At 44.3% G+C, this 19,390-nt stretch overlaps 1 protein-coding gene across 1 annotated transcript in view; it reads right to left on the bottom strand.

Moving 5' to 3' along the window:
* P2RX3 (purinergic receptor P2X 3) overlaps window positions 1–7,758 on the bottom strand; it is a 451,883-nt gene extending 444,125 nt beyond the window's left edge. Inside the window, exon 1 of the mRNA XM_073596991.1 lies at window positions 7,640–7,758. Within this exon, the coding sequence (XP_073453092.1) occupies window positions 7,640–7,758 (119 nt within the window). The remainder of the gene's footprint in view (window positions 1–7,639) is intronic.
* Between the last annotated feature and the right edge of the window lie 11,632 nt (window positions 7,759–19,390).

Raw genomic sequence — 19,390 nt, 5'->3', positions numbered from 1 at the left:
ATCTGCCACGAATAAGGAATATGAGATCAAACAGTTAATTACCTGTGACACGGTAGGGGTCGTGTATATGCTGGAGTGTGGATGCGGGCTCCAGTATATTGGTAGAACATCTAGACCCCTACACGTGAGGCTCGCTGAGCATGTCAATAATATTAAAAAAGGCCTGAAAACCCACAATGTCTCTAGACATTTTAAATTACATCACCATCAGAATCCAAAAAGCTTGAAATTCTGGGGCATAGAAAGGGTCACTAGGCATTGGAGGGGTGGCAACTTCATAAGACAACTGAGCAAAAGAGAATCATATTGGATCTTTGAAACTAGGGTTCTCTGCCCTGAGGGGTTAAACGTGGATTTTGACACCAACTGCTTTATCTCTGATCGTTAATTATTTGTATATAAGATTGTTCTAATATGTGATTGTTTTAATATTTGATCGATTTAGGTTTTATGTTTGATCATACTTACAATCTGATTTTATTGTGTCTAACATGTGTGGGTGACAGTTGCTGCGGATGACTGTCATACAATGTTTGAATTGGTTTGAAATGATTTATTTAGCATTCCCAATTTATCAACGTTTTTTATCCAGTTTTTATGCATCTCTTCCTTATTGAATTGATGTACATTTTACTCATCCCCCGTCTTTTGTGCCTGAACATCCAGTTCCGTTTAGCGCATATTTTATCATGAGGGGTTATGTCCGGATTGATTTCCGGGTTAGTGAGAGGTTAATTGTACCATGTGGTTCGTTGTCATGGATACTTACCTTGTATATAGCGCGGGTGCCCACGTCGTATCCTCATCTGCTGATGAAGTCCCCGCCCACTGGGACGCAACGCGTCCAAAACGAGGATACGCCGTGACATCACCCGCGGCCACTGCGCATCCACACTACTAGACGGAGGTTCGCATTGCTACCGTTGTTTACATGCATTTACCCAGTGGTTCACATGTGAGTGTCCTATTTTAGCTTTTTTATAATAAAGCATTGCATACAGAGAGCACTATTCTTTCGCCATTCCTTTTTTTATATATACCTTGGTCATATTGGAGTGTCGGTTACCGGAGCCCTATGGTCCCAGAGGAGTGTCTGACACCTGAGCCCTGACGGATGCCTGTATATGCTGTACCTTGCTTGATTAAAGCGATTTATGACCCTCTATAACTAAAGGGTCCATTCCTTCAGGTGAGAGGCCAACCTATTCCTTGGTGGTGGGCTGCCTGAAATCACTTCTCTGCTAACGGGTGTTCGCTCGCACTTGAGGATGATTCACTGAATACCCATATGGATATTGATATCATGGTGGACTATAGTGTTTCATTTTTATTTTAGTGCTGCACTATCTGATGTTATATTTATATTAAGGGATTTGTTCTTTGACCCTAGTGTTCAGCAGCTATATAACGCATATTTACCACTTCGCGCTGATTTGCAACTTTTTCTTTAGACTGCGGTTTTTGTCAGACCAGACTGAAATCAGGCCATCACTCTCAACTCTTCCTTCCACCCCGGCTGAGGCTTCTGACATAAAACCTGGGCCTTCCACCCAGGAATAAGATGTGGAGGAGCCCAGCTTGAGTCAGGTATAGCGTTGTTCAAAATATTTCTGGTCAAAAAATGTATGATGTTAACTAGATGTTATTATTGATCACTAATTTCTGATTTAACAAAAGGGTTTACATATCAATAGACAATAGTAGCCAAAAATGATTGGGACAAGAATGAAAAATGCTGGGGTCAGAATGATATTCTTTTCTATTTGTTAACATTCAATTTGCAACAGTCATGAGCTCAAAATTGTGTGTGATGACCAAAAACTAAAACTATGTCCCTTTTTCATACACAGGAAAGTCTCAGCCAGGAGGAGGCTGTGGAAAGTGGCAGCCAGAAGGTGGTAGGGGTAAGTGGCAACCAGGAGGTGGCCAGGACCAGTAGCCTGACTGAATCCCAGGTCCCTCCCCTCCGCCTTCAAACAAAAAGGCCCAGGAAGGGGAGGAATGTGGAGGAGTCAGCACTTGGGTTAATTCGGCAGGCTTCTGCAGCCCTCAGAACCCCCCCCCCCCAATATTCGAGAGGCCTATGCCTGCATGGCTGCCAGCAAAATGCAGGAAATGGAGGTGGGCCAACGCCTCTTTTGTGAGGAAGTCATCTATCAGGCCCTAAATAAGGGGTTGAGGGGCGAACTCACAAGAAAAGCCATGTTTGTGAGTTGTAAAGAACAAGATTCCTCAAGGTTTGGGACTTTAAATGGACGCAAGGCAGTAATATTATAAAAGTACAAAATTTATTGGAGAAACAATAAAAATAAATCAACAAATGTAATACATGTAAGTATGAATGTAAACAGATAACTGATGATATAAAAACATCTATATAAGGGGAAAAGACCAGTTTAAAAAGAGGGGGGAGCTCGCAAAGGAATATGCACTCTGAAATGCGAATCTTCCTCAGGGACTTTAACAGTTTGCACCACTCCCAATGCTGTAGTTCCCAAATATTTAGTTGTTTCACCAGCTGTTGAAAAGACACACTCAAATAATAAGAATGGAACATTCATTCGTGCCAGACCAAAAAGCACCATCCACAGGACATGAATTTACCCATACTCCAAGAGATTGCTATTAGTCGCTTTTAGGGGAGTTGTATTTAAAAGGTGTCAGGATAGTGCCCAACTTAATATTAAAAGGCTTAGTTCATATATGTATATTTCATGGAAGGTGTATCACATTCAGAAGGGGTTATCATATCAAGCAGTGGAGAGATATGGAGTGGAGAGATATACCACCTGCAACTATGTACAATGAGATCCTGAAGGTCACATCCTTAAAGTGATGTTCCGGCCGAAATTGTACTTTTTAAATAAAAATACCCCTATAATACACAAGCTTAATGTATTCTAGTAAAGTTAGTCTGTAAACTAAGGTCTGTTTTGTTCGTTTATAGCAGTAGTTTGTTATTTTATAAACTTACAGCAGGCCGTGGCCATCTTAAGTGTGGGCATCTGAAGCCAGACTGTATTTCTTCCTGGATCTCATCCTTGCAGATCTCACACATGCTCAGTGCAGCACAAGCAGTGTAATAGGTTTTAGGTCAGGTTTCCATAGCAACGGCAGTTTCAGAGAAAGTTGCCGCCCCTTCCCAGAAGGCATTGCAAACAGGAAATGATGCGATGGGCCACGGCCAGGGAGGAGGAAGTGAAAAATGAATACAGCAGATATACAGTAGGTGCTGAGAAAAAAAATAGAAAAATATCCAATTTGTTTACAGTGCACAGTTTAGTGAGGGATGCTGAAGAGTTGTAAAAGTGGGTGGAGCTCCACTTTAAGGACAATTGCTTGCAGAATGGCAATTGTTAGCACCAACACTAGAGTCCGCTAGGAAGTCAGAAGTTGATGCAACATAAGTCTGTCCGTTTTGGTCACTCTTCAGCAGGAGGAGTGAGACTCTTAATGGACGGAGTAAGAGTGTATGGTCCGTCAGCTGCAAGGTCAAAAGGTTTGTGAGTTGGACCATCCTCCTCCTCCACCTCCTGCCACAACTCCAACACCAGAGCCACAGCCCAGAAGCAATCGTGGAAGCAAGTGTGTAAGGAAGACAAGAGAGTGATGGCCTGGGTTCAGTGTGGTCTGACAAAAGATGCAGGCTGTGTTAAGACCACAGCCTCGGGACATATGTCATCTGCTGCTGGAGATCTTGATAAAAAAAAAAAAGTAGATCACTATAAAAAAAATATAAACATTATTCTGAAGATCTGACGAAAAAAAAAATAAAGATTATTCAGGAGATCACGAGAAATAATAAAGAAATCAGTTTGTCAGAACTCTGTGTGAATATCAGCACCAAAACAACTTCATTATTCTAGCATTATAAAGAAGAGGAGAATGCGTTGCATTAAAAGATTAAAAAATGTGTGACGAATGTGCTATCTCCATTACGAACGCTAGATTTACCAGACCGAGCGCTTCCGTCTTGTACTTGATTCAGAGCATGCGTGGAATTTTGTGCGCCGGAATTGTCTACATACGTTCGCAATTTACGAGAATGGATTTTGTTGTCGGAAAATTTGAGATCCAGCTCTCAAATTTTTGTTGCCGGAAATTCAGACAGCAAATGTCCGATGGAGCCTACACACAGTCGGAATTTCCGACAACAAGCTCACATCGAACATTTGTTGTCGGAAATTCCGATCGTGTGTACGCGGCACAAGAGTGCAAGTCCCCTTACACCTGTGGCCATGAACCACTTGGCATTGAACTGGCACTGCGGTATTTCTGGTAGAATAAGGATATAGTATATACTATAGAGCCATGAATACTTTGCAGACATCTGAAAAAGCAGTAAATATGGAACAAATCAATCCAAGCGTCATCAGTTGCAAATATCTTCCAAATTTCTGCCACTGATCATACAATTGTTGCCTGTTCCCCAAGAAGCATGAACTCTACTTAAGAAAAATTGGATTGTCACTTTACACAAATTATTGAACATTAGTTTATGACACTTCATGAAATTACAATGGCAGAATATGACCTTGGGTGACTAACTTCAGGAAAAATATATGTGGTAGGCATTGAAACTGTATGTCTGATTCCCTACTGAATTTTTGTTAATTGAACTGAATATTGTCCAAATTATCTGCTTTATTTAATATTGCAGTGCAAAGAGCAATACAAGGTTTGAGCTTTCCTGAAGAATTATTTTCTAAATGTTTGCCATGGGCTTCTTCAATTCACAGTGTCTCTATCTTAACCACTTGCCATTCTGGCACTCCGCTCCTACATGTAAAAATCATAATTGTTTTGCTAGAAAATTACTCAGAACCCCCAAACATTATATATATATATATATTTTTAGCAGAGACCCTAGGGAATAAAATGGCAGTTGTTGGAACTTTTTATGTCACATGGTATTTGCGCAGCAATTTTTCAAACGTATTTTTTTGGGAAAAAAAAAAAGTTTCATGAATTAAAAAAAAACAAAAGACTAAAGGTTAGCCCAATTTTTTGTATAATGTGAAAGATGATGTTACGCCGAGTAAATATATACCTAACATGTCACGCTTTAAAATTGCGCACGCACGTGGAATGGTGCCAAACTTCGATACTTAAAAATCTCCATAGGCAACGCTTTAAAAACATTTACAGGTTACCCGTTTAGAGTTACAGAGTTACACTTTTTTTTTTTATTTATTTATATTGTTTATTTTATTTTCATTTTTTTCATTTTTACACTTTCCCTTTAAAAACATTTTTTGATCTTTTTTATTCCTATTACAAAGGATGTAACCATCCCTTGTAATAGGAATAGGGCATGACAGATCCTCTTTATTGAGAGATCTGGGGTCAATAAGACCGCATATCTCTCCTTCAGGCTGGAAAGCCAGAGATCAAAAAACAAAACAAAACGATCTCGGCTTTCCAGCTGAGTACACAGCAGTATTTACAACTGCCAGGCCGACGTAATAACATCATGCCCCGGCCTCAGAGAGTATCTGGTCACTGGTATTCTCTATGGTGATTCATACGTATTCTTTATGATTGATCATACGGTGCAAGGAATCACCGTCTGAAAAGATCAATACTGGGTTGATGCCTGTGGGTGCAGGCATCAACCCGGTATAACCCTTGAAATAGGAGGACGTCCATTTATGCCCTCCTGGCGGGAAGTGGTTAATAAATAGTCTAAGTATCTCCATGATTGAAAGGTCTTTGAAAGATAACCCTTTTTGCTGGCTATGCATTACTTGATATGGATGGATGATCCTAGCATCACAAATGAAAATCCATAAGTGTTGTAACTGGTATTCAGTCCTTATTAGTGACAAAGGCCTATAGGGTCAGTGCAGTAGCAGGATACTGGTAAATCTCTCTGCAACTGGATAATAGAATTCTCTTTTTGTTAAACATACACCAAACAGACAGAAAAAAGCATGGTTAGATTCAGCTGTGTGTTTGAAGTTGGACATCAACTCAGCTAGCTCTGTCTATGGCTCAAAAATTCAAAATACTTCACAAAGATAATACACCAGTATAAGGATCCTTATTTTTTTAAAAGTGACAAATGTCAGCCAATATGGCTAAAAACAAAGATTCTTATATTACTTCATTACATAAAGCTTTGTGAATTGAGCTGAATATCAGTTAACCATATGTACATTGCTAAATACCTAGCTATCACTATATCAAAACAGAAACACTTAAAGTGGTTGTATACCCGCACATAGGAAAAAAAAACACGCACACAAAAAAAAACCCTGTAAGGCAAAAGCATAATGAGCTAGTATGCACCACATACTAGCTCATTATGAAATACTCACCTTAGAACGAGGTCCCTGTATTTCATCCCGGTCCACGCTGAGGCAGCTGACATTTTGCCCTCTGCATTTCTTACGGGTTCGCGGCTCCGGCGCTGTGAGTGGCCAGAGCAGCAATAACGTCACTTCCACGCATGCACGCGGGAGTATTCTTTCCGGCAATGTCCGACAGCGTCTGGCGGCCTTCAGCCGGGCCTTCACAGCGCATGCGTCGTTGACGTCAGTGGCTGCATGCAAACTGAATATCTCCTAAACCATACAAGTTTAGGAGATATTCATTTTACCTACAGATAAGCCTTATTATAGGCTTACCTGTAGGTAAAAATTTAAAAAAAGGGTATGCAACCACTTTAAATTTCCCATATTCCTGTACTTGATAAGGTGACCAAGTTAGTCAACTTCAATTTAATTATACAATACACTAACTACAAAATATAATAGGTCAAAATGTACAATCTGTACTGTGCCTAATAACGCATTTTAAGGAACACCAAAAGAAAAACTTGTACAACCGATAAGAAGAGGACTGCCTTGCCATGGCTATTACACATTGCCGTATGTAAAAATTGGTGTCCTTGATTTAAAATGGATAGCTAGGTTTCTATGCCTGTTATCATGCAGTAGGATAACTAATAATGCTATATTTCAGGTTTTGATAGTTGCTGTTGCGTTAAATCACCTATTTTTTTATATCACTTGGTAATTCCAGGTGTGACATCTCTGTGCATAAGTTCCCAAGGTATTATGCTTACTCATACCAATTAAAAGGGTTCTTTGGCTTCCTCTTTTTTTATTTTATATTATGCAGAATTCAATACAAATAGTTGAATGGCAGGATGGGTGGGGGCAATCTCCAACATGACTGGGAACAAAGCCAGAAATTATGTCAGGGGGATCTCACCGCTGTTATCCTCAAGAGCTATTAAATGGAGGGTCTCAGCAGACCAGACTGCAGTTATAACTGAAATATTAATTTTGAGTGGACTGATTCTAACTTCTGTTGTAACGCCTTCAGCTTTGTTGAAGCCCAAGATGAACAGAAGTAAAATGTGGCATGTACATCAAGTTTGTGTCAAATATAAATTCAAAGCAATAATTATGTAACTTTTGGCACTTAAAACATATACAGGATTGTTCAATAGATGCAAAGAGCAATTAAGGATATACCAAGCAGTAACTCAAAACAACCCATCAGAAATGTCCCATCTATTGTCATTTACAGCATTTTACAATTTATTCTTTGTTATCATTATTTTTAAAAAAGGCAGTTAAACCTATCCAAATATAGCATAAAACCATAAAAACACACAAAAAGTACTCACCATACAAAGTAGGTTATAATTAGGAGCTGCACTGCTCTGTTGATGATTCCAATAGTCCAGCTTTTAACCACCACTGACTTAGTTGTTTCATAGGTAAAGAAGTCAGTGATATAACCCATAGCTCTTCTACACCAAGCTTTCCACCAACACAAATTCTGCAAGACTGCTATCACCAGCTGTGTCCTTTTCTCTTGGAGACCAGTTTTGTTTAAAAGCTTTTAGAATGAGCCTTAATCACAGACACGTCTTAGAACGTTTGGAGCTTGAACACTTTTCACAAATGCAGAAGAGAATTCTCCAAGCTATTAGTCATACATTATTCAAGCATTAAACTCACAAAGCCCTTTTTTTCTGCAGTGCTATAGTGATTTATCTAATCTTGCAGATTGCAATAAAATAGGTCCTCAGTGCCTTTATTTTATTTTTTCCATATAGATGTGGTTTATAGTTCCAATTTTTTGTTTTTTTCTGTTCAAGCTGTTTCTAGGTAGTTTGGAACATCCTGTCCCCTGAGTTGCCTATTCCTGTCTTTATGAACGTGTCCGAGTTTTCCTGCTTGGATCTGTAAGTGAAGATGCTTCCACACTTCTCTGGCGGATGTAACCAGAGTTTGGGTTGAAATCCTCAGTGGAGCGTTAAATTGATTCAATTTGCCAAACTCAATTACTACAGATGAAGTCAGAAGGAATGTAATAACATCAAGGAATAAAAAGACCTCCTTCGTACTACCAAGAGGCTGTGGGGAAAAATAACACACTTAACAATGAGGTGAGAGGAAGATCTACAAGAAAGTAATGAGTAAGAGATCCTCACTAATGCTTAGAGTCAATTACGATGGGCAGTGGAGATTTGTGGTAAAAACTATGGCTCTTTAATGGAATAAAGAAAAAAAGGTTATGCTCAGGAATGTGGTGTTTACAACAGAAAGAGTATCCCCAATGACATAAGAGAATGGTCCTCCATTTGCAAATCTTTTCTTTACTAAGATAAACATGTTCATTATAGGGATTGTACTGGGAAATGCTTTGCAAAGGGGAACATAATCTGCAAATTAAATTATTAGGAACATTGCAAATGTTCATTAGAGACCACATCATTTTTTTAACGGAACAATAAACCTAGGGCAAAAGGGACTTATTTAGGAAAGTCTCAAAGGCTGCATTCACACCTGAGCGTTTTCACCACGATTTTTTGCAGCGTTTTTGGCACGATTTTGTACAGGTCAAATGGTCACCAATGTAAAAAGAAGAAAAACGCCTGTAATCTGCTTAAAAAGAAGCTCCAGAACTTGTTTGAGCTTTAGGTGTTCTTTCCATAGAGAATAATAGATTTTTTTCCCCTCCAGCGTTTTGTAGCTTGAGGCTTCAAGCTACAAAACGCTCAAGTGTGAATGGGGCCTAATAGTAGACCTGTTCTTGTTTCTCATAGTAACCAATAAAAATAAATATTGCCCTCAGAAATGTTGATAAGTGGGGCGGGGCCAAGCAATGCATGAGAGGAGACACACTTCTCTTTGCTCCCGTGGATGATCCTATCTCTGATCCTCTCCCTGGCTCCTAATGCAATTACATCTGACTCAGAGTCTGGAACTGTCAGGGGAGCTTTCCCCTGCTGGTGGTACTATGTGATCTTTGGGCCGCAGTACTAGCGTCCACCAGCAGGTGGTTCCTGGCAGTGTGGAGCCGACATAATCTCCTGCGATCAGGCGTCACTTGAGCCTGATTGCAGAAGATGTGTATAAATACCCGGCAAGGACACACATACCTTGCTTGGTATCTTCCTTGTGCCCTGACCTGAACCTGAGAGCTCTGTACCTGTATCTGAACCTGATCCTGTCTATGCCCGCTATCCAGTCTGCTGAATCCGAGTTGCTGAGCCGGTGCCCGTCACCCAGCTTGCCGAGCCGGTGCTCATTACCTAGCCTACTGGGCCGGTGCCTGTTACCCAGCTTGTAGGGCTGGTGCCCATTACTCAGCCTGTTGATACGGTGCTTGCTGCCCTGCCAGATGACCCGGGACCTGCTTCCCTGCCAGATGACCCAGAGCCTGCTGCCCTGCCAGATGACCCAGAGCCTGCTGCCCTGCCAGATGACCCAGAGCCTACTGCCCTGCCAGATGACTCGGAGCCTGCTGCCCTGCCAGATGACTCGGAGCCTGCTGCCCTGCCAGATGACCTGGAGCCTGCTGCCCTGCCAGATGACTCGGAGCCTGCTGCCCTGCCAGATGACTCGGAGCCTGCTGCCCTGCCAGATGACTCAGAGCCTGCTGCTCTGCCAGATGACTCGGAGCCTGCTGCTCTGTCAGATGACCCGGAGCCTGCTGCCCTGCCAGATGACCCGGAGCCTGCTGCCCTGCCAGATGACCCGGAGCCTGCTGCCCTGCCAGATGACCCAGAGCCTGCTACCCTGCTAGATGACCCTGAGCCTGCTGCTCTATCAGATCACCCGGAGCCTGCTGCCCTGCTAGATGACCCAGAGCCTGCTACCCAGCCTGATGTGCCTCTGTTTGCTGCCCAGCCTGATGTGCCTCTGTCTTCTGCCAGCCTGATATGTCTCTGTCTGCTGCCCAGCCTGATGTGTCTCTGTCTGCTGCCCAGCCTGATGTGCCTCTGTCCGCTGCCCAGCCTGATGCACCTCTGTCTGCTGCCCAACCTGATGTGTCTCTGTCTGCTGCCCAGCCTGATGTGTCTGCTGCCCAGCCTGATGTGCCTCTGTCCGCTGCCCAGCCTGATGTGCCTCTGTCCGCTGCCCAGCCTGATGCACCTCTGTCTGCTGCCCAACCTGATGTGTCTCTGTCTGCTGCCCAGCCTGATGTGCCTGCTGCCCAGCCTGATGTGCCTCTGTCCGCTGCCCAGCCTGATGTGCCTCTGTCCGCTGCCCAGACTTATGTGCCTCTGTCCTCTGCCCAGCTTGATGTGCCTCTGTCCGCTGCCCAGCCTAATGTGCCTCTGTCCGCTGCCCAGCCTGATGTGCCTCTGTCTGCTGCCCAGCCTGATGTGCCTCTGTCTGCTGCCCAGCTTGATGTGCCCGAGCCTGCTGCCCAGCTTGATGTGCCCGAGCATGCTGCCCAGCTTGATGTGACCGAGCATGCTGCCCAGCTTGATGTGCCTGTGCTTGCTACCTAGCTTGAGGTTTCTGTGCCTGCTACCCAGTTTGATGTGCCTACTGCCCAGCTTGATGTGCCTGTGACTGCTGCCGAGTAGGGATGAGCCGAACACCCCCCTGTTCGGTTCGCACCAGAACATGCGAACAGGAAAAAAGTTCGTTCGAACGCGTGAACACCATTAAAGTCTATGGGACACGAACATGAATAATCAAAAGTGCTAATTTTAAAGGCTAATATGCAAGTTATTCTCATAAAAAGTGTTTGGGGACCTGGGTCCTGCCCCAGGGGACATGGATCAATGCAAAAAAAATTTTTAAAAACGGCCGTTTTTTCAGGAGCAGTGATTTTAATAATGCTTAAAGTCAAACAATAAAAGTGTAATATCCCTTTAAATTTCGTAGCTGGGGGATGTCTATAGTATGCCTGTAAAGGGGCGCATGTTTCCTGTGTTTAGAACAGTCTGACAGCAAAATGACATTTTGAAGGAAAAAAGCCATTTAAAACTACCCGCGGCTATTGCATTGCCGACAATACACATAGAAGTTCATTGATAAAAACGGCATGGGAATTCCCCAAAGGGGAACCCCGAACCAAAATTAAAAAAAAAAAATGACGTGGGAGTCCCCCTAAATTCCATACCAGGCCCTTCAGGTCTGGTATGGATATTAAGGGGAACCCCGGCCAAAATTAAAAAAAAAAAAATGACGTGGGGTTCCCCCTAAATTCCATACCAGACCCTTCAGGTCTGGTATGGATTTTAAGGGGAACCCCGCGCCAAAAAAAAAAAAACGGCGTGGGGTCCCCCCAAAAATCCATACCAGACCCTTATCCGAGCACGCAACCTGGCAGGCCGCAGGAAAAGAGGGGGGGACGAGAGTGCGGCCCCCCCCCTCCTGAACCATACCAGGCCACATGCCCTCAACATTGGGAGGGTGCTTTGGGGTAGCCCCCCACAACACCTTGTCCCCATGTTGATGAGGACAAGGGCCTCATCCCCACAACCCTGGCCGGTGGTTGTGGGGGTCTGCGGGCGGGGGGCTTATCGGAATCTGGAAGCCCCCTTTAACACGGGGACCCCCAGATCCCGCCCCCCCCTGTGTGAAATGGTAAGGGGGTACAAAAGTACCCCTACCATTTCACTAAAAAACTGTCAAAAATGTTAAAAATGACAAGAGACAGTTTTTGACAATTCCTTTATTTAAATACTTCTTCTTTCTTCTATCTTCCTTCATCTTCTGGTTCTTCTGGTTCTTCTGGCTCTTCTGGTTCTTCCTCCGGCGTTCTCGTCCAGCATCTCCTCCGCGGCGTCTTCTATCTTCTTCTCCTCGGGCCGCTCCGCACCCATGGCATGGGGGGAGGCTCCCGCTCTTCTCTTCATCTTCTTCATCATCTTCTCTTCTTCATTTCTTCTCTTCTTCTCTTTTTCATTTTCTTCTCCGGGCCGCTCCGCACCATGCTGGCATGGAGGGAGGCTCCCGCTGTGTGACGGCGCTCCTCGTCTGACAGTTCTTAAATAACGGGGGGCGGGGCCACCCGGTGACCCCGGCCCCCTCTGACGCACGGGACATGACGGGACTTCTCTGTGGCATTTCCCCGTGACGTCACAGGGAAGTCCCGTCAAGTCACCGTGCGTCAGAGGGGGGCGGGGTCACCGGGTGGCCCCGCCCCCCGTTATTTAAGAACTGTCAGACGAGGAGCGCCGTCACACAGCAGGAGCCTCCCTCCATGCCAGCATGGTGCGGAGCGGCCCGGAGAAGAAAATGAAGAAGAGAAGAAGAGAAGAAGAGAAGAAAAGAAGAAAAGAAGAAGAGAAGAAGATGAAGAAGATGAAGAGAAGAGCGGGAGCCTCCCCCCATGCCATGGGTGCGGAGCGGCCCGAGGAGAAGAAGATAGAAGACGCCGCGGAGGAGATGCTGGACGAGAACGCCGGAGGAAGAACCAGAAGAGCCAGAAGAACCAGAAGAACCAGAAGATGAAGGAAGATAGAAGAAGTATTTAAATAAAGGAATTGTCAAAAACTGTCTCTTGTCATTTTTAACATTTTTGACAGTTTTTTAGTGAAATGGTAGGGGTACTTTTGTACCCCCTTACCATTTCACACAGGGGGGGGCCGGGATCTGGGGGTCCCCTTGTTAAAGGGGGCTTCCAGATTCCGATAAGCCCCCCGCCCGCAGACCCCCACAACCACCGGCCAGGGTTGTGGGGATGAGGCCCTTGTCCTCATCAACATGGGGACAAGGTGTTTTGGGGGGCTACCCCAAAGCACCCTCCCAATGTTGAGGGCATGTGGCCTGGTACGGTTCAGGAGGGGGGGGGCGCACTCTCGTCCCCCCCTCTTTTCCTGCGGCCTGCCAGGTTGCGTGCTCGGATAAGGGTCTGGTATGGAATTTAGGGGGAACCCCACGTCATTTTTTTTTTAAATTTTGGCCGGGGTTCCCCTTAATATCCATATCAGACCTGAAGGGCCTGGCATGGAATTTAGGGGGACTCCCACGTCATTTTTTTTTTAAATTTTGGTTCGGGGTTCCCCTTTGGGGAATTCCCATGCCGTTTTTATCAATGAACTTCTATGTGTATTGTCGGCAATGCAATAGCCGCGGGTAGTTTTAAATGAGTTTTTTCCTTCAAAATGTCATTTTGCTGTTAGACTGTTCTAAACACGAGAAACATGCGCCCCTTTACAGGCATACTATAGACACCCCCCAGGTATGAAATTTAAAGGGATATTACACTTTTATTGTTTGACTTTAAGCATTATTAAAATCACTGCTCCTGAAAAAACGGCCGTTTTTAAAACTTTTTTTTGCATTGATCCATGTCCCCTGGGGCAGGACCTGGGTCCCCAAACACTTTTTATGACAATAACTTGCATATTAGCCTTTAAAATTAGCACTTTTGATTTCTCCCATAGACTTTTAAAGGGTGTTCCGTGGCATTCGAATTTGCCGCGAACACCCCAAATTGTTCGCTGTTCGGCGAACTTGCGAACAGCCAATGTTCGAGTCGAACATGAGTTCGACTCGAACTCGAAGCTCATCCCTACTGCCGAGCTTGTTATGTTTATGTCTGCTGCCCAGCTTGAGGTGTCCATTGCCCATCCTGATGTGTCTGTGGCCACTGCCCAGCTCGACATGCCCATTGCCCGGCTTGATGTACCACTGCTCGCTGCCCAGCTTGATGTGTCGTTGCCCACTGCCCAGCCTGAGGTGCCTCTGCCCGTTGCCCGGTTTAAAGCCATGGACCTTCCACATGCCCAGCTTGATGTGACTCGCTGCTCGGCTTGATGCCTTAGACTTTCTTCTCGGCCAGTTAAATATGCCTCTGCCCACTTTCCCGGCTTGATGACATGGACTTTTCCCAGCAGCGGCTAGTTGTATCGTCCGGAGGCCGCTCATTTAAAGGGGGGTAATGTCAGAAAAGGTTCCACCCACTAATGGCACTGTCTGACATTTGGCGTGCAGTACTGATGTCCACCAGCAGGCATCTCCTGGCAGTCTGGAACTGTCAGGGGAGCTTTCCCCTGCTGGTGATACTATGTGATCTTTGGGCCGCAGTACTGGCATCCACCAGCGGGTGGTTCTTGGCAGTGTGGAGCCGACATCATGTCCTGCGATCAGGCATCACTTGAGCCTGATTGCAGGAGATGTGTATAAATACCCGGCAAGCACACACACCTTGCCTTGGTATCTTCCTTGCGCCCTGACCTGAACCCGAGAGCTCTGTACCTGTATCTGAACCTGATCCTGTCTGTATACCTGAATACAAAGAGCTGCTCAGTTAGTATTTCCCTCTCTAAAAGTTTGTTTGGCGGTGGATATGCCTGTTGCAATCTGCACTGCCTCACTGTTAAGTCACCGCCTGGCATATATAAAGAGATATCAGAACCCTAGGCAGTTTCTGCAGGTGCAGTGGCACAAAGTACTCCAGTACAGTTCTCTCATGTTGACACTCCAGGATGACTTTTCCCAAGTTGGATGCCTTGCCTCACATCTTCCCAGTTTGTATTGCAAAGTTTCCTTACGGGAGAGGAGGTTTGGAACCCCTCTTTGGCTCTGTCAGAGCTAATCTCCACTGGCCTTTTCCATTCCACATTGCCTAGTTGTCACATTCAATCTGGCTGGATTATACCTACCCATACATGGCGGGAGTGCCTATAGTCTTGTGGAATGTATGGGGTCTTCGTGATCCCCAGAAGAGATCTATAATTACTACCAGTCTACATAGGTACCACCCGGGTATTTGCGGTCTCCAAGGATTCATCTTACTAAACACTTTGTCCTGTATACAGTATGCATGGGCAGGATAGTCATATCATTCCAACCACTCCTACTCCAGAGGGGTTATTGTATTGATACATTGTTCCCTTGTGTTTCACGAAAAACAAAAAAAGTTCTTGTGGATGGGGAGGGTAGATATGTATTTTTGCACTGTAAATGTACAGTAAATAATTTACAGTGCAAAAAAACATAACTATGTATAAATGTGTCCTTGCAGTGGTATACCTTCCACCCCCATTCTCGAGGGCTGTATTGCAAGCCTTATTGGTGTACCTGTTAGATAAGCCTGAAATACCTCTCCTACTGCTGGGAGACTTTAATTGTTATCTTCATTCTCTTTTGGATAAGCACTCCTCCCCTACTGGAGGTTCCCCTGACAGAGGTACTGTCCTCTTTAGGTTCATACAGGAAGTGGGTTGGATAGACTTCTGGTGAGCCAAGCACCTTCAAGAGAAACAGCTTTCTTGTTTTTCTAAATCCCATATGTCCCTATCCAGGATTGATTTGTGCGTGAGTACACCCTCCTTACTGCCTTGCATCACAGGCACTAAATATACTCAGTGAGGCATATCGGATCACTCTCCCCTGGTTTTCCACTTAGAGGTCCGACCCACAACTGCACTGGCCCATGCCCCATGGAAGCTCAATGCATTTTGGCTTAACCTCTTCCCTTCGCATGCCTCTGTAAACCACTTTATTGCAGATTTCCTTGCAGCCCATGAGAATCATGAAGACATACTGCAAAGTTTAAAGCTTTCCTACGTGGTATATTTATAGGCAAAATCAATTGTGTTAAACAAAATACGAGTGATTTGAGGGTTGAGCTTGAACAACAGGTACGCCAATTGCAGCAAGTGTATGAAAATAACCCAACTGACTCTACCAGAGGGCCCTGGCTGTCTGCCCAGGATGTCTTTGACCATTTGGTATCGTCTTCAGCAGATAGAAAGCATTTCTTTTCCAAGCTGGCATTTTATTAAGAGGGGGAGCAGACATGGAGGCTATTAGCCAAGATTGCCAGGTCACAGCAGTCAGGGGGCACTATTGGCACCTTGCGAGCGGGAGATGGCAGGTTGGTCACTACTCTGTATCCCATAATTGCAGGGTTTGTCTCCTTTTATTCCTCGTTATACCAAACTTAGCAAATACAGTATGCTCATCTAATGATATTCTGACTTACTTGGACGGTATCCGCTTACCGGAACTGTCTGAGCAAGACTGGAATATTATAGACTCCCTCTACAAAAAGTGACTGCTGCATTCCCTAGCTGTAAGGCTCCAGGAGATGGTCTGACAGTGGAGGTATACAAACAATACGGGAGATGGTATTGCCATTTCTCTTAAAGATGTTAAATTCTGCTAAACGACGAACCACTCTACCGTATTCTATGACGAAAGCTATTATTATTCTGCTATTGAAACCTGGTAAAGACTCAACAGACCCAGGGTCTTATAGCCCAATTTCCCTACTCCGAAGTGACGTTAAAATTTTGGCAAAGGTAAAATCTTAGGTCTAGATGGGAATGTTCCTTTCTGCAGCTGGTTTCAGCTAGGGATAGACTTGTACAATTTAAAATTACACAGAATTGATCTCACTCCTGCACAACTACACAGAATAGATCCATCCATCTCTGCGGTGTGCGGGCAGTGCTCCGCAGACTCTGCGGATATCATCCATATTTTCTGGCTTTGTCCCCATGTTCAAGTGTTTTGGGTGGGTGTCATAGCATTCATCTACTCAGTCACCACTATACAGATACCTCAGACAGTAAGGTCTGGTGGAGTACCTAGCTCACTGCAAAGCCTCAAGAACCCTCATTGGCCTGCTGCTATTTTATGCGGGGAAGCTTATTGTGCTCCAGTGGAAATCTTCATCTGCTCCCAATTTAACACAACGGAAACAATAAATTAACTCTCAGCTACCCTTGTACAAAGCCACATATCTCTCAAGCGGATGCCCTAAAAAAATTCACAAAGTGTGGGATATTTGGATTGAGACCCTCTCTACCAATGCAGACCTAGGGCCTTCGGGTTTGATAGCTCAACCCCCTGTGTCTTAAACTAATGTAAGAGCAGGCACTATGGACCATACTGGGATTTGAAATCTATTGAATGGAAATTTTCATATTCTACCTAGTCCGTAATTTTGACTCTTTTCTTTTATGTATATGTACCGAGCCTAGGCTCTATTTTGTATCTAAATTTTTCTTTTTTTCAACATTAAAAAAAAGAATTAAAAAAATAAATATAATTTTGGCGATGGTACTGGCTCTACGCCTTAATAAAGTTATTTCCATGATTATACACCTGGATCAATACGGTTTTGTCCTCCAAAGGCTACGGCGCTTAACCTTCACAGGTTGTTTCTCAACATGCAGGATAGGGCTGATAACTTGGGGAATAGGACTCTGCTGTCTTTAAATGTGGCCAAGGCCTTTGACAGTGTAAAGTGGCCATTTCTCTGGGCTGTCCTCCCTAAATTTGGCTTTGGCCCTGTCTTTACCTCCTGGGTAAACTACTACAGTATATAACCATCGAGGGGCAGCCAACCAGAAGGCGGGGCAGATTTCATCAACATTCCATCTAGGCAAGGGCACACATCAGGTTTGGCTCATTGCAGGAGAAGGTCATGCTTTATGCTGAAAACACTATGTTGATGTTAGGTGATACCACACATTCCCTTGAAACAGCTATGAGCACTATTGCCCATTTCAGCGAATTCTCAGGTCTCCTCATTATCTGGGACAAATCGGCATTAATGCTACTAGACACTAACTCTTCCCAAACTATTACTCCTTCTTGTCCAGTTTCAGTTACCCCTTCATTTAAATATGTTGGAGGTTACACCTCAGTTAGTGGATTTCTGCAGTTTGACTAGAACTCCTCTACTGAACCGCTTTAGAGATTAAAATTAAAATTTGGAACAGACTCTGGTTATCTTTAGCTGGCAAAGTCAACCCTGTAAAAATTATTTTTATGCCTCAATTATTATATTTTTTAAACAACGCGCCAGTGGTTATACCATTGAGTATTTTTCAAGAAGTGAATTCAATATTTCAACAGCTGTTGTGGCATACTAGAGCCCCTAGAATACGGTTGGAACATCTACAAAGACCCAAAGATGCCGGAGGTTTAGCTATGTCCAACGCGTGATTGTATTATATGGCCACGCAGTTGCAGCATCTCTGTAAGGGGCTTACCTCTACCTCCATTTCAGATCAATCACTCCTTGATTCTTTGGTAAACATTTTAATATACACCACTAAAGTGGTAAATGTCCCTACAGGGTTGGAGGCTTCGGCCTTTGCCAAGTCTAACTGTCTGGAACAAGGCTAAACAGTTACAGTAGGTGACAGGTTTCACCCGCTACAGCCCCCATCTGGCAAAATGATAACTAGCCCGAGTTGGCAAAGTTGCAACAGGGGGCGCAGTGGTGTAAATAGGGGAGAACTCTTTTGCACCATATTTTAAGGATGGTGTTTTGTGTTCCTTTGAGGAACTAAGTATGAAATTCTCCTTGCCGAAATGTATGGAGTTCTACTAGGTCCAGCTCAAACACGCTATAGCAGCTCAGGGCTCGGCGATGGAGTGCCAACAATACCCAACACCAGCGTTCCACGTGATAGCTGAATCAGTTTCCTCAAAGGGTTTTATCTTGTGTTGCTATGTAATGCTGCTTAATGACTTTTTGATATCCTTTGCCCTGAAAGCAGGTGAGAGATGGGAGAGAGATCTTGGTCCGTTGTGGGAGGAGGCTCTACAGGCAATACTCCAATATTCCCTTAATGAGGCACCAAGGCTCATGCAATTATACATACTGAGGGCGCACTATACCCCGGTTAAGCTGCATAAAATGGGCATCCTAGATACGCCCACCTGTAGTAAATGCTCCAGGGACCAAAGGGACCTGATCCATCTGACCTGGTGGTATCCCAAGTAACATACCTATTGGACAGGAGTAATGCAAACGATAAACACGATGTTTCAGATTTCTATACCACTTGACCCTAAGTTCCGTCTTTTGGATATTTTGGACGATTTGCAACTTTTTGTCCACATTAGAGAAGCTGTGGCTATGACTGTCTTCCAAGCTAGAAGGGTCATACTTAGATACGGAAAGTCTACTGACTCCTCATCTCACAAAGAATGGGTGCAATGTATGGGTGAAACTCTTAGACTGGAAACATACAGTATATCTATCAGCACAGGGGATGTCCTTTTAAATTTGAAAATCTTTGGGGATCCTGGTTGGATATCCCAGGCCTCAGGCCATTAGAATTAGTAATGGATAGGTTACTGAGTTGTGTCCCCCTTGATAGGATGACTCACTTGTGTATCTATTGGTACTAGTAATAGCATAATGTGGTTAC

This window comes from Aquarana catesbeiana, linkage group LG08, assembly GCF_042186555.1.
Source record: "Aquarana catesbeiana isolate 2022-GZ linkage group LG08, ASM4218655v1, whole genome shotgun sequence".
Lineage (NCBI taxonomy): Eukaryota > Metazoa > Chordata > Amphibia > Anura > Ranidae > Aquarana > Aquarana catesbeiana.
This window is presented reverse-complemented; position numbering and strand designations above follow the sequence as displayed.